At 37.1% G+C, this 16,306-nt stretch overlaps 1 protein-coding gene across 8 annotated transcripts in view; it reads left to right on the plus strand.

The window, feature by feature from the left end:
• Nucleotides 1–2,966: 2,966 nt before the first annotated feature.
• Nucleotides 2,967–16,306, plus strand: part of LOC308688027 (protein NLRC3-like) — a 91,950-nt gene continuing 78,610 nt past the window's right edge. For 4 of the 8 annotated variants that reach the window (XR_014029815.1, XM_081360857.1, XM_081360855.1 and 1 more), the window contains exons 1-3: nucleotides 2,967–3,060; nucleotides 5,968–6,049; nucleotides 7,731–8,302. Coding sequence is in view for 6 of the 8 variants with exons in the window: in XM_081360857.1 (XP_081216983.1) it covers nucleotides 7,776–8,302 (527 nt within the window). In the remaining 2 variants the exon portion in view is untranslated. The remainder of the gene's footprint in view (nucleotides 3,061–5,967; nucleotides 6,050–7,730; nucleotides 8,303–16,306) is intronic. The other 4 variants (XR_014029816.1, XM_081360856.1, XM_081360858.1 and 1 more) reach the window with 1 other exon arrangement.

Consider the following 16,306-nt stretch of genomic DNA (forward strand, 5'->3'; position numbering starts at 1 on the left):
ATGATAGGAATAACAGGTAGAATTTATAATTGGATTAAAGATTTTGTATTTGATAGATTTATTCAAGTCAGAATTAGGAAAGTTTTATCTGGAAGATATATGGTAGAAAATGGCACACCCCAGGGCCGCGTCATAAGTCCAATACTCTTTTCAGTTATGATAAATGATGTATTTTCTCAAGTTCATGGAGACATGAGGCGTTTATTGTTTGCTGATGACGGGGCATTGTGGAAACGGGGAAGGAATATAAATCACATCACAGGAAAAATACAAGAGGCAATTGAAGTAGTAGAAAAATGGTCATGTTTATGGGGATTCAGGTTTTAACAAAAACAAAAATGTTCACTCAGAAAAGAGGCATTGATACAGAAATAAAGATGTATGGACAAACTATTGAACAAGTTAAACGTTTTAAGTTTCTGGGTGTGTGGTTCGATGCAAAATTAAAGGTGCTGTATGTAGTTTTTAGTGGCCTCTAGTGGTGATGTTTCAGATTGCAACCAATAAGTTTACAAGCGAGTGCTCTTACGCGTGCTCGCATTTATGAGCGAGCACTGTGGGTACCGGCCAGACTGAGACGCGTCACGCAACACACGGGAGAAAGCATTCAACAACATGCTGGAAACTAGGGCTGCACGATTTGGGGAAAAAATCATATTGCGATAATTGAGGTCAATATTGCGATATGTGATATAATAAACAAATGGTTTCATGAGTCAACTTGCTTGGACAAGGAAAATAAATGCACACAGATTAGTGATATTCTGCCTAAAGAAAAAAGTTCTTTAGTCAAGAGCAGTGAGTGTTTTTCTCTGTTCCCTTTGTTCTTTGATTAACTTTAGCGACAGATATAATTAGTGGCTACTGTGTACTGTCCCTTTAAGACCAGCCGCTGCTGTCAGAGACGCGGATCTCACACGCGCCTCATTCTCTCTCGAGTCACATCTCTTCACGTTCATAAGACTGCTCTTATGTTATGAAGATACTCACAAAAAGACATTTTGGCATAATTGTGTGTGTTATTGTTCGTTCAAGCTCGAAAGAGAACTGTATTCTGGCGTGCTGTTTTGTGCGCACGCACGATATTAGCGCGAGTCTTTCTGTGTGTCACAGTCAGGACATTCACAGGCAGCGCGTTCATTTTGGCATACATGTGTGTTGTTCGTTCTACCGCGAAAGAGAACTTGATACTGGCGCGCGTCTATCTGTGGGCCGTGTGTGTGTGTCAGGAGGACATTCACTGATGTTCTTGTCTTATCGCGCATGAATGGTTTAAAAGCATTTGCATGAATAAGAGTGGGGATCATGTAACACTAGCCAAAGGATGCCAAAAAACATATCACAGGAAAAATACAAGAGGCAATTGAAGTAAATGGTCATATTCATGGGGATTCAGGTTTTAACAAAAACAATAATGTTCACTCAGAAAAGAGGCATTGATACAGAAATAAAGATGTATGGACAAACTATTGAACAAGTTAAAGGTTTTAAGTTTCTTGGTGTGTGGTTTGATGCAAAATGAACATTGAATGAACATATTGAAAAGACTGACACTGAGTGTAAGAAGATTTTAAATGTGATGAGATATCTAAGAGGATCAGAATGGGGAGCGAGTGGAGTTGCAATGAAAAGTGTTTATATAGCACTGATAGGATCAGTGTTAGACTATGGAAGTATTGTTTATGACTCGGCAGCAAAAGCTTTGTTGAAGAAGTTGGATGTCATACAGGCTCAAGCTTTGAGACTTTGTTGTGGTGCTTTTAAAACGACTCCTGTATCTGCTCTTCAGGGAGAAGTGGGTGAAATGCCATTACAAATCAGACGAAAGCAGTTAATGATGAACTACTGGGTAAATCTTCAAGGTCATTCAGAAGACCGTCATCCAACAGTAAAGGCACTCTTTCCGTGCTGGGAAAGGGAAAAGTCTAAACGGAAGTGTTTTGCATGGAATAGTGACAAAGAAGCTTGAGAAATGATTTTAAGTCAGAAAAGATATATTCCAACAGTAGCATTATCAATAACTCCAGCTTGGTTGTTTCCTGCAGTACTCATAGATTTTGATATGCGAGAGTTAATGAAAGAATCTGGAAACATTGTAGCTGTTGTTGAAGATAGACTACAAACTGTATATCAAGCATTTGTCCCAGTATATACGGATGGATCTAAAGATCCTAATACGGGAAGAACAGGTTTTGCTTTCAGTATTCCATCCTTAAACATTTATGTTAATAGGAGAACATCAGATCATTTATCAGTTCACACAGTAGAGATGATGGCAATAGCAACAGCACTACAGTGGATAGAGGGATAAAAGATAATGAAAAGGTTGATAGTTTAGCAAAACAGGCTTTGGAAAATGAGGAGGTCATGAATATTTCACTCAGTAAATATGAAGCAAAAGCAGTAATTAAAGCATATACTGAAAGAGTGGCAACATAAATGGGATACAGTAAATACAGGACGTCATCTTTATGAAATACAACGAGAAGTAGGAGTAGTGAGGATAACTAAAAGAAGCACCAAAGAGGAAAATATTTTAACAAGATTAAGGGTTGGACATACTATGCTGAATAAAACCTTAAAAATAAATAAACATCCAACAGGATTATGTGAGCATTGTGAAGAAGAGGAATCAGTAGAACATGTTATATGTGCTTGTCAAAAGTATACTAATGAACAAGATAATGAAACCTTAAAAAGATGGGAATGGACGAATTAAAGCTTAAAAATATAATTACTTATGGACTAGAGAGTTTTTTATATATATATATATATATATCAAGAGAACAGAGCTGATTAAGAGAATTTAGAGGTTTTTTTTATTTATTTTTTATGAAATGGATAAATTCTGGTCCACACTCCAATACAGTAGGTGGCGATTATGCACCTTACTGTTGGTGCTACCCGCCATAAAATCGAAGAAGAAGAAGAAGAGGCGGCGCTGCTGGATGTTTTCTCGTTTCACAAGTGAAACCGAAAGCAATGACTGCATAAGCAGCCGATGACTGTAAAGACGCCATTTCCGAAGATAGAAAATCAGCAATCGCTTCACATGTGACAGTAAGTTCGTTAAACTGTTCATAGCTGTAATATCGATAGAGTATTTGCGTCTCAACAGACATTATGACGAACTCAAACTCAAATACATGATAAAGTTAAAAGTTACTTTCGTTATCTAGGCCTAATTCACGACACGTCAACTGTCATAAAATAGCTAAACTTGCACTTACTTTTTCCTTTAACAGGAGAATATTAGTTTAATGTTTAAATCTTTGGTTGACTTTAAACAACTTAATTGTTTTTATAATCTAGATGTGTTCAGTGGCGCAGTAAGACTGGGGAAAGGAAGTGTAGTCGCAGGATAATCACATAAACGCAGAAAAATAACATCATATCTGCTTAATGCGAGACGAAAAACAGATTGTGAAAAACACCTGCAAGAGTTCAGCAGTGTCATTAAAGTGAAGGTAAATCCAGTGTTTAAACGCTGTGTTTGAAAGTGACACTTATATTTGTATGTGATTATCCTGCGACTACACTTCTTTCCCCAGTCTTACTGCGCCACTGAACTCATCTAGATTAAAAAAATAGCATTAGGATTCTGCTGTACTTCACTACAGATGCCTGCATTCACAAAGGGGAAGAGACAGCTGTCAGCATACGAGGTGGAAGAAACTAGAAAAATAGCTAATGTGCGTCACTAATGTCACTAATGTCAATAGCTAATGTCACTGACATTGATTGATAAGTCCATTAATAGGCTATTTTAACCTAATAGTGGTTCTCAAACTGGTGGCCATGCCCCCTGTATATGGTTGGAAGAATCATGGTGAGATGGTGAAATTAGCAACCCTGCAGCACTTTAATAAGGTTTTAGTTAAATTCTACAAGCTTACCACAACAATTATGTTAAAAGATTTATAGGCCTAAGTGGTTAAATTGATCAACCACAAACCTATAAATGACTCATGGGGGGTTTATTTACAAATGTCTTTATGGAGAAGACATAATGGCAAAAGTATGAGGATTATTGTTAATAGTATGGAAATTTGACATATACACACACTGCTGTGATTGTTCTGTTATGTTTACATTGCTTTGCTCAGTTGGTAAACAAAGGTGTCTTTATTAAATCCTAAAGTGAAGTGCTATTATTTTTTTCATAGTATCAAAAAACATTCACAAGCCTTTTCCCCCAAAAAACGATGCATTTAGTTTTGAAAATGATCAAACATGAAAATTCTAAATAATTTTGCACGGTGAATCGTGATTTCAGTTTAACACAGTGGTGATGTGGAGATATTAAACTGGTCAAGTTGTGAATTGAGCAAACCTGCAGTACATTCACAAGGAAATGTTTTAGTTCTATTCTACAGGCTTTCCATAACAGTTCAAATGTTCACATTTTAATGACATTTATTTAGTGGATAAAATAATATCGTTATAATATAATAATATGTGTTGCAGTTTTATTCACAAACAAGGAGAAGTAATGACATATATATGACATATAATTAGTAAAAACACATTTATTTAAACATGGGATCCCAGAAAAATCAAGGTTTGGTCTGCTCATGCAATCCCAGTGAGACCAGCCTTTGCAACTGACACATTCAATCAAATATTCAAATAAAACATGTATAATAAAATGACATGTACAACAAACCTGTATTATTAAACCTGTATACACTGTCATGTTCAAAACAAAGTGAAAAATAAAAGTGTCTGGTGTACAGGGATATTTATTGGCACAAGTCATCTTGCTTAGAAAAGAATCAAGGTTATAATACATTATATTTGTTTATCACATGCTTCATCATGGCCCATTAAGATAATACAAATATTTAAAGTACATTAATATGTTTTCATGCTTGTGTGCAATTTTGGAAATATAGGCTAACACAAGAAATTCAAGTCTACCCAGTTTAGAACTGCTTCTGCAAACTGATATTTTACTGCTGCCTTCACCACAGGAGTTTATTAATATTATTATGCTACCATACATTTTGGCAAACTTGATACGCTTTAAAGACTCTCAAGGTAAAACAGAAACATAATAAAAAAGGCTACTCAAACGCTATTGGCTTGTTTTGACCTCTGGCAAATCATTGGCTGCAGAATATCAAACATAGCTAACAAACGACACGACATAACACAATATACATATAAACTATAGTGCATAGAGAACAGTTAGAATATGAGCTTAACTTCGTTTAACGCCGAAATGTGGGCTAATTACCCTTATGTAAGCAGAGGAGCATGCACTAATATTTTGAGGAGCGTGCACTAATATTGTCAGAAGCGTGCAGCCGTGCACTAATATTTTGAGGAGCGTGCACTAATATTTTCAGGAGCGTGCACTAATATTTTGAGGAGCGTGCACTAATATTTTCAGGAGCGTGAAAACATTACTTTGTGCCCCGCTCTCCCCTATATCCATACATGAAGGTTTACAATTTTTACATAAACCGTTTCAAATGCACTAATACCAAACTTTGTTTTTTTGACAGAAGACGCAACAGAATTAGAGAATTAGAGTAGAATGTGTGTTGGAGGAGCGTCACAATAAAGTGTCTCAGATATTAAGCAGACTGTCTACTAATACTCTAATGACTGATAGTTGACATAGAGTTGCAAAGTTACTTAGTCAACAGAATGTTCAAAAGGGACCATCAAAATAAATTGTTACCAAAATTCTAAATTGTTGTATTTTTGTTTGTGTTTATACTGTCCATTAACAAATTAATCCCCAAATGTTGTTTCAAACTCTTCTATTCTTATATAATACAAATTGTGCAAGTGAGAATGCAAAAAAAATATTTTTATGTGGTCTCGCATTTACCTCAATATAAGTGGCCCTGCTGTATTTATTAATTTATTTCCTCATTCCAAACCCGGAAGAGTGAAAAGAATCCATTCGAGGAGGAGCTGCTGGATATTTACCTGTGATATTTACCTGTCTCACAGTGAAACCGAAAGCAGTCGATGACTGTAAAGGCGCCATTTCGGAAGATAGAAAATCAGCAATTGCTTCACGTGTGGTGTGACAGTAAGTTCGTTAAACTTTTCATAACTGTAATATCGATAGTATTTGTATTTGCGTCTCAACAGACCTTATGACGAACTCAAACTGAAATACATGATAAAGTGGAAAGTTACTTTCGTGATAGTTCACGTCGACTGTAACACGCATTAAATGGCTGAAAATGGTTAAAGCAGGGCTATGCAGTTTCGGGAATTTCTTCGCTGTATTCTCGCTTTTTGCTCGCAGGTTTCTCTATAGAGCTCCCCCTACAGCTTCGGAATAGATGTTTGACAACACTGTCGAAAAACTCGTTGGCGACTCTCAGATAACAGAGGCTATAGAGCTGGTAAGTCCCGCCCCTTCCGTAAAACCCCGCTGGACCTCTAGGTTGAAAAATCGTCAATGCAAGTGAATGGGAGAAAATAATTATTTTCTGGTCCCGTTTAAATTGTGCCATGAATGTGAACATATGTTGTCTGTGAATTTTTTATATAATCTTTCATGTTACGAGTTTGACAGTATATGGTATGATTCTTCGGCTAGCAGTTGTGGAAAAGACATAACGAGAAAGACTACATGTCGCCTATGTGACGTCACCCCATAAAGTTGACTTACCCGTGGTTTTCACCAACCTCAACGATTTTGTCCTCTCCCTGAAAGAAGGCGCTGAAGTGCACCAAAGACACAGCCATGTTTAGCGGGATCCGTGAGCTAGTGTCCGTGTGTGAGTGGTGTTGACGTTTCAAACGCGTCAAAAGCAGCGAAGAGTTGTAGTCAACAAAGTGCTCTCACACAAAGTCTAACCGTATCAAACTTTTACCCGCTAAATTGTAGCATTCTTCACACGAAAGATTATATAAAAAATTCACAGACAACATATGTTCACATTCATGGCACAATTCAAACGGGACCAGAAAATAATTATTTTCTCCCTTTCACTTGCATTGACGATTTTTCAACCTAGAGGTCCAGCGGGGTTAGCGAAGGGGGTGGGACTTACCAGCTCTATAGATCAACGACATCAAAGCAGATGGGACATTCTTTAAAATGTCTTCTTCATTCGGGTTCGAACAGCGTGAGGGAGCGCAATAATGACAGAATTATTTTGTACAAAGTTGCAAGGGTGGTTTTCCGGCTCACAGGCGCTTGGGCGGGTGCGAGACGACCACCATTCAACCCGAAAAAAGTCATATAACTATTCCAATGACTCCGAAGCTGTTCGGTTAAGGTAAAAAAGTTACTTAGTTCACCTTTAAACTTACACTTATTTTAGTTTAATGTTGAATTTTAGTTTAATGTTCAAATCTTTAGTTGACTAACTTGACTTTAAACTATTTAATTATTCAAATCATCTATATTGTAATGTGTGTTCAGTGATGATGACTGGGGAAAGGAAGTGTAGTCGCAGGATAAACACATAACCGCGTAAAAGTAACATCATATTTGCTTAATGTGAGATGAAAAACGGATTGTGAAAAACACCTGCTAGAGTTCAGCAGTGTCATTAAAGTGAAGGTGAATCCAGTGTTTAAACGAGGATGCTGTGTTTGAAAGTGTGGCCGACATGTTGCTCTACAAAACAACATTTACAGTAACTGGAGAAAATCTGTTGATATTATGCTAAGTTAAAGTAAAATAAATGCTAATTAAATAAAATGTCTCAATTCAGTTGTATTTTGTGCATGATTTCTGTGTCCACATGCAGGACTCTCATCAAGGAGGAAGAGAAGGAGCAAACTTCCTGTAAAAAATGAGTGTGTGTGAGGAGAGAGAGGAGGAGGTGTCTGTTCACACTCAGAGAGCAGCATCTCCAGTATCCAGCTGTGTGTCTATGAAGAGTAACAACTCCATGCCCGAGCCCCCTAATCTCAGTGATGGACCATCTTCAGGATTCAGTTGTGTGTCTATGAAGAGTAACATCTCCATGCCCGAGCCCCCTAATCTCAGTGATGGACCATCTTCAGGATTCAGCTGTGTGTCTATGAAGAGTAACAACTCCATGCCCGAGCCCCCTAATCTCAGTGATGGACCATCTCCAGGATTCAGCTGTGTGTCTATGAAGAGTAACAACTCCATGCCCGAGCCCCCTAATCTCAGTGATGTACCATCTTCAGGATTCAGCTGTGTGTCTATGAAGAGTAACAACTCCATGCCCGAGCCCCCTAATCTCAGTGATGGACCATCTTCAGGATTCAGCTGTGTGTCTATGAAGAGTAACATCTCCATGCCTGAGCCCCCTAATCTCAGTGATGGACCTGCTGTGACCTCTGACCCTGTGTGAGTAACATTAAGTTCAGGGCCGGTCCAGATTTTGTTGGCGCCCTAGACGAGATATTATATTATATTCATCGCCCCTAAAAACTACAACACTAGCAATAACACACACAAACACACGCGTGTGTGTATGGGTGCACAAATAGTACAAATAAAGGGTAAAAAATAGGGATGCACCGATTGGGAAATTCTGGGCCGATACCGATACCGATGTTTAACATAACAACTTGGCCGATGGCCGATGCCGATGCCGATGTTTTTTCTTTTTGTTATTTATTCCTTCTTTTGTGCCACGGAAACATACAAGTCTTTCGGCTCTTGATCACAATATCCTAGAATGAGCACAAATTCAATCAGACCAATTTATGAAACAAAAAAAACCTTTAATGTCACTTTCTGGTTGACAGTTATAACCTTATTTATAAGTTCTTTTTCAGTTGTTATGAGGAGCAATATGAGAGAGAAATTTGGTAATCATTGTCTGAGCCAACAAAAAAAACATTATAATATTCATTTTATTTTTCGTGTTCGCATTTATGAGGGAAAAAACACGGGTGAATGTTCATACCAAAATATTAAATTTTAAGCGCGCACGCGCTCTTCTGCGAGAGAGAGAGAGAGAGAGAGAGAGAGAGAGAGAGAGAGAGACAGAGAGAGAGAGAGAGAGCCCCGACCGCGCGCGCGCTCTCACTCACTATTCAGAGCGGTCAAGCTTCCCCGTACTTTTTGACAAGCGTCCTTGACAGGGAGGCCAGAGCTTCTTTGCAGCTCAAGTCGGCGGCTGTGTGTACAGTTAACGCTCTATCTGTTGACGGCGCTGAGGGAAAAGCTCCCGCCACTGGAAGAAGCGGTCGCCGCCCATTTGTGTCCTCCTGCGCACCCATCAAAGCCGTGCAGAACGTCTTCAGCACTCGCGGATCGTGCATACTCCGCCGCTTCTTCTGCTACACACCATGGTCGTTCTTTTCTCGAGAAAAGGAGTTTTCTCATAGAAAAAATAAAAATAAATGCGTCATTGTACCCAGCACTTCTGAAAATGCACTTCCGAATGCGTCTCTGTCCCCAGCATATCAAACCAAACTGACGCCCATGTGACATCGGCGAATGTCATTTTTATTTCCCGATGGCCGATGGCAGTTAACGAGGCAAATATCGGCCGTTACCGATGTTCAGCCGATGCATCGGTGCATCCCTAGTAAAAAACCTATATAAAATATGTATCCAAATTGAATCTATTGATGATAGACTTGGAATCCAGATAACTAGTTAGCCTCATTAGCCTCTTGATGACCCTATTCATAAACATAGACTGGAAAATTACATATCCAAACTTAAATGGATGCTGAACTTAATGTGCTGCTTTACATTTATTTTTATTTTCTATTAATATAAAACCTGTGCCTGGGCACCTAAAACTGCAAGTAAAAGCGACAAATCCTACCAAGTTGTCTTTGAAATTTGTCTCAAACTATCAATATGCTCTGCCGTGTGTGTTTATGTTGAACTGTCGTAAAGCAGCTTGTGTTCCTCGCTCGCCTCGCTTCCTATTTCCAACTTACCGGGACGTTAGTCCCTATGTTGCAAGGTTGGTTTTCTGCCGGGGAACGCTGGGGGGTGCAAGGAAAGTCACCGTTCTCACCAGAACAGGTTATTTAACCATCCAAATGATTTATAAATGGATTTATTAAGTTGAAATAGTTGCCAAGTTCCCCTTTAACTGGAGTTCTAATTAATAGGATTTCAGTTTTGGAGCAGTTTAGTTTTAGAAAGTTGAGTTTCATCCACGCTTTTATTTCCAACAAACAGTCAGAAAATTTTGAAGAGGAAGAATTGAGATCAGGCCGAGAGCTGGGAAATCTGGGTGTTGTCCGCGTAATAGTGATAGCTCAGGCCATACTTCTGAATGATCTGCCCAAGAGGCAGCATATAAACACTAAATAAAACAGGACCCAAAACTGACCCCTGAGGGACACCCTGACACAGAGGCACAGTCTGAGATTTGTTAGAACCCAGATAGACAAATTAGGAACAAACTGAGGGGTAAGATTTAAACCAGTTTAACACAGTTCCAGACAGACACATATGCAATCTGTCCAATAATATGCTGTGACATATGGTATTGAATGCAGCATTAAGGTCTAACAAAACCAAAATGCCACAAGCCCCAGAGTTGGCAATAACGAGAAGGTCATTCAGGACCCTGACTAGAGCAGTCTCTGTACTGTGTCCAGATCTAAACCCGTATTGAAAAGTTTCTAGTAGGCTATTCGTGCAAAGATGAGTATGGAGTTGGCCAACAACCACACGCTCAAGCATTTTTGCCAGGAAAGGTAAATTGGAGATGGGTCGATAATTTGACATATCGGTGATATCACTCCCAGGCCTTTTAAGATCTGGCGTAACTGCAGCCATTTTTAGAGCAGAAGAGACATTCCCTGAATTGAGTGGAGCATTTACAATAGCAGTGATGTGGGGTACAATGACAGGCAGACAGTTTTTCAAGACGGCCATAGGGAGTGGATCAAGTATGCAAGTAATAGAATTCATTGACAAAACAAATAAAATTCAACAGCACTGAAACTTGCAAAAACAAGACCAGAGAGATTAGGAGAATGCACCTCAACAAGCTCAGAAGCATCCTCACAGGCAATGGCGTTGTAAATATTCTCAATTTTAGTTGAAAAATAATTGAGAAATGCATCACACTGCTCAGTGGTAGAACAGTTAAAGTTACTGGGAGATTTAATTAGATTATTGACTGTTCTAAACAGAACTCTAGGATTTGAGATGTCACTAATAATAGTAGAATAATATGCCACTTTTGCAGCTTTAAGAACATTATGATACTCAATCTCATGATTGATCTATGGACAGTTAGGCTAGATTTTTTCATATTTCCGCTCCAACTGCCTGCCTATCACCTTCAATTTGCGCAACTCAGATGTATACCAAGGAGATGATCTCTTAAAAGAAACAACACGTTTTTTTCAGAGGGGCAAAATCATCGAGAATAGATGTAAAAACTATTATACTGGTCGATAGAGGCCGCAACTGGTAAGTCACCCATAGTATGACTAAGAAAGATCAAGATCAATATCACTGATTTTCCTAAAACAGATAACACGTTATTTCACAGTCTGCAAAGAAGGAGTCAGATTGAACGTGAGGAGCTTGTGGTCACTACATACATCAGTACACTCAAGCTGTTCAATAAGTTCTCCTGAAGTGCAAACCAGATCTAATATATGTCCGTGTTTGTGTGTCGGAAAGTTAACATGCTGAGTGAAGTTAAAACATTCTAGTGTATCCATGAAGCACACGACATTATTGCAAGCCATATTGTCAACATGAATATTTAAATCACCAGTTAAAAGAGTAACTGGACAGACACATATATATATATATATATATATATATATATATATATATATATATATATATATATATATATATATATATATATATATACATATCCTGGTTAAAGATTATATAATTTAATTTGCTTTAATTAAAATTTTAAGTTTTGAATGAATTTTGTATGTTTTGTGTCATGAATGGTCTTTGGGGGCCCGAAGCGATGCACCTGCACAAAGACGGACTCGCGCTGAAAAAGTTTGAGAACCACTGATGTAAGTAAAAAGTCCTCAAAACAGTTACAGAAGACAAGTAATCAGTCAGCAATACAATAAGAACAAAGAAACTAAATTATAAACAAAACCCCAAAAAATACAACAGAACAAAAATACAAATTAAAAAGCACTGCTTTAGGTTTTACAGGAAGATGTGCTAACTGTGTTATTCAGATAAGTAATAGTCTACAACAGAAATTGAATAAAGTAATCAAATGTCAAATAACACTGCTGTATACATTAAATATAGACTAATACTCAATAATATAACAAATAATATTCAAGAGCAGTGAGTGATTTTATCTTTGTCCTTTGTTGTTTGATTTACAATAATGGTTAAGCAGATTTATTAGGCTGCTGTCACTTTAAGAGCTGCACGGATCCAATATACTGTTACACACCCTCTTTCTCAGTGTTTACATTCACTTAAGGGTACATGTACATGAAAACAATATGCTTAAAACAGAGAAGTTTTTCCTTGAGTTTTCCACGTACAGACGACATCATAGTCAAAACGATCGCCATTCACACGCATCCGCGAGAACGACTAAAATCGCTGTATTTTGCTGCCAGACCATTAGATGGCGATGAAACACTATAGATTTATCAAGTAATAGCCTACACATGTGCGAGGTGAGCGTTATTTTAGAACGCATCACCTTAAATGCTGTGATGTGAAACCATCCTTGAAGAAGAACGCCGTGATTTACAACTGTGACAATGAGCGCTCATCAGGATCAACTGAAGGCTGGATTTGAAAAGTATGTGAAGTTCATGGCTCTATTCTTGCAGTAAACTTGCACGATGCAAGTTTAATTTTTATTCTTAAATACATAAGTGAATGTGGTTTGTCATTTAAGAAACCTTTAAAATGATCATTCATGTTAGTTGATCTATAACGCACAATGGGTGCACAATGTTGGTAGGCTAGTTCAGGGAATTTTATCTGTCAACACGTCAATTCATCCACTTCTCCAGAAATACTTTAAACTGGCTGGTGAAGTGTGAGAAGAATAGAGTAATTTATAGTTACCAACACAATGTGTATCTAAACACGTCATCAATTTATAATTTAACCCTCATGTGGTGTTCATGTCATTTTTGACTGGAGAAGATTTTCTTTTTCCTGAAAATACTAGTTAATGTTATCGCATTGAACTGAAACTTAGTGACTTTGTTCACAGAGACTATAGCAACTTGTCCAAAATTTTATTTTATTTTTTTACTTTTTTTGTGTTGTTTTTTTTCACCTTGTTACACCTATGGTGTTCCCGGTCAAAAATGACAGGCCTACACAAAATAGCTTATAAATCCCTCGTTATGCTATATTATCCCCAAAAATTGGATTCAATCTTTTTATCAACTTGTTTTCTTTCAATTAGGACTGGTTTTGTATTCAATTTTCAAACAGTTTAATTGTAGGAGTCATTTATCCGAGCTTATGCACCTCAGTTTTTGAGTGAAAAAAGCATTATTTGTTAATAATTTTGGCAATATTGAGAAAAATATGAAAATAAATTGCACTGTTGATCACACTAGTCTACTTTAATGTTTAACCAGGAAATTTCTTCTGAAATGCTTTTATTTTGTACAAAATGACACAGAGTCACACTTGTGGTGTTCCCGGTCAAAAATGACGAGCCTACACAAAATAGCTTATAAATCACTTGTTATGCTATATTATCACCCAATATTGGATTCAATCTTTTTGTCAACTTGTTCTCTTTCAATTAGGACTGGTTTTATATTTCTATTTGCATCTGATTAATCGTAGGCCTCATTTATTTGAGAGTAGGCATCTAATTTTTTTAGTAAAAAAAAACATTATTTTTGAATCATTTTGGAAATTTTAAATAAAATCTGAAGAAAATTGGCACTGTTGATCACACTAGTCTACTTTAATTTTTCACCAGGAATTTTGTTTTGAAAAACTTTTATTTTGTACAATATGGCACAGAGTTACACTTGTGGTGTTCCACTGGGCCATTGAGGGCCATTGTGGGCCATTGTTTCAATGGGCCATTGAAAGTGAATGGGAGAGACCAATGCATCCAATGAATGGAACAACACAAAATATGTATAATTTTAAAGCTTAGAATCTCAGCTTTTTAATGCATCTAATCACTTTGATCAACTCCTAACGACTGCTGAGTTATCACTCTAAAACTGAGTGTACCCCCTGCAAGCGCCACCTAGCTGCGAAATAAATAATCATAATATTTTTCAAAACTATTACCTTGATTAACTTAAAATAGGTGTCATTTGAAAGCTTAGAGTCTGAAATTTACAATGAATGTAGCCAATTTGATAAACTCCTAAGTAGTGCCGAGTTATTTGCTGATAATTAGAAGAAAAAAAAATCATAATTTATAAACTACTTTTTTGTATTACATTCAGCAATATGTCAAATACATCATACAGCTCAGATAGTCCTGTGTCATATGTCATTTGAAAGGTCTCAATGAGTAGAATACAACAAGCATAATTGTTTCAGGCTTTTTCTAAACTTGAGCTAGGTTTTTCTAAAAGAAGCCCTTCAAGAGACCCATGTGTAAACCATGTATGGATTCTGAATTTTAGACACATTTCCGCTCGTATCTTCATGAAACATGCTCCGATTGTGGAAAATGACACATCATTATTTACAGCAGATGCTTACAATTAAAATGAGTCCATACTCAACATAATCCATCACTCAGAACTAAAGATATTCCTCATGGAGTCTAATACAAAAAAATACCACAGACGCACAGACTCACGTAGCCAATCAAGGTAGCTTAGACTTGGCCTTTTTACTCGTATCTTCATGAAACTTACATCGATCATGAAAAATGGCACATCGTTATTTACAGCAGGAGCTCACGATTAAAAAGAGCCCAAATTCAATATATTCCATCAATCAGATCTAAAGATATTCCTCATGGCGTTCTAACACAGAAAATACCACAGACGCATCTAGCCAAGTATATACTCATGAAGCACTCACGTTTGGTTTTCGCTCATAACTTCACGAAGCATGCACAGATCGTAGAAAACTGTACATCATTATTTTCAGCAGACTATCATGATTAAAAACAGCCCAAACTCAGCATAATCCATCACTCAGATCTAAAGATATTCCTAATGGAGTTGTAACACACAAACCCCAACAGGCGCACACAGAGCCTTGAATATAGATGTAGCCTAGCACTTATGTCGCGTTTTAACTCATAACTCAATGAAGCATGCATAAATTGTGGAAAATGGCACATCATTATTTACATGAGATTGTTAAGATTAAAAAGAGCCCAAACTCACCATAATCCATCACTCAGATCTAAAGATATTCCTCATGGACTTCTAACACATGTCTCTCCCATTCACTTTCAATGGCCAACTGAAACAATGGCCCTCAATGGCCCAGTGGAACACCACAAGAGTAACTCTGTGCCATTTTGTACAAAATAAAAGTTTTTCAAAACAAAATTCCTTGTGAAACATTAAAGTAGACTAGTGTGATCAACAGTGCCAATTTTCTTCAGTTTTTATTTAATTTTTCCAAAATTATTCAAAAATGTTTTGTTTTTTACTCCAAAAATTTGATGCCTACTATCAAATAAATGAGGCCTATGAATAATAAGATGCAAATATAAATATAAAACCAGTCCTAATTGAAAGAGAACAAGTGGACAAAAAGATTGAATCCAAGATTGGGTGAAAATATGGTATAATGAGTGATTTATAAGCTATTTTTTATAGGCCGGTCATTTTTGACCGGGAACACCACAAGTGTGACTATGTGCCATATTTTTTACAAAACAAAAGTTTCAAAACAAAATTCCTGGTGAAACATTAGAGTAGACTAGTGTGATCAACAATACCAATTTTCTTCAGATTTTATTTAATATTTCCAAAATTATTAAAAAATGTAAAAAAAATTACTCAAAAAATGAAATGCCTACTCTCAAATAAATGAGGCCTATGATTATTCAGATGCAAATCAAAATATAAAACCAGTCCTAATTGAAAGAGAACATGTTGACAAAAAGATTGAATCCAAGATTGGGTGAAAATATGGTATAATGAGTGATTTATAAGCTTTTTTTTATGGCCCTGTCATTTTTGACCGGGAACACCACAGGTGTTATAGGGTTTTGAACACCACATGAGGGTTAAATGATTGTTATTGCCGCTTCCATCGCATCAGTGTGTATTTTACAAACTATAGATTAATTACAAAACTGTCCGGTTACATACCGGTTACTTAGGTACCAGTTCCATATCGGTGTCGGGTTTTGGTACCCAACCCTAATTTTCAGAGATTTGCTTTTTTGTTGTTTACATGGAGAAAGTTTTCAAAAACTTGCACTTTGAAACCCGTTTTCAAAAGTGTGCGTTT

This window comes from Scardinius erythrophthalmus, assembly GCF_964197995.2.
Source record: "Scardinius erythrophthalmus genome assembly, chromosome: 1".
Classification (NCBI taxonomy): Eukaryota; Metazoa; Chordata; class Actinopteri; order Cypriniformes; family Leuciscidae; genus Scardinius; species Scardinius erythrophthalmus.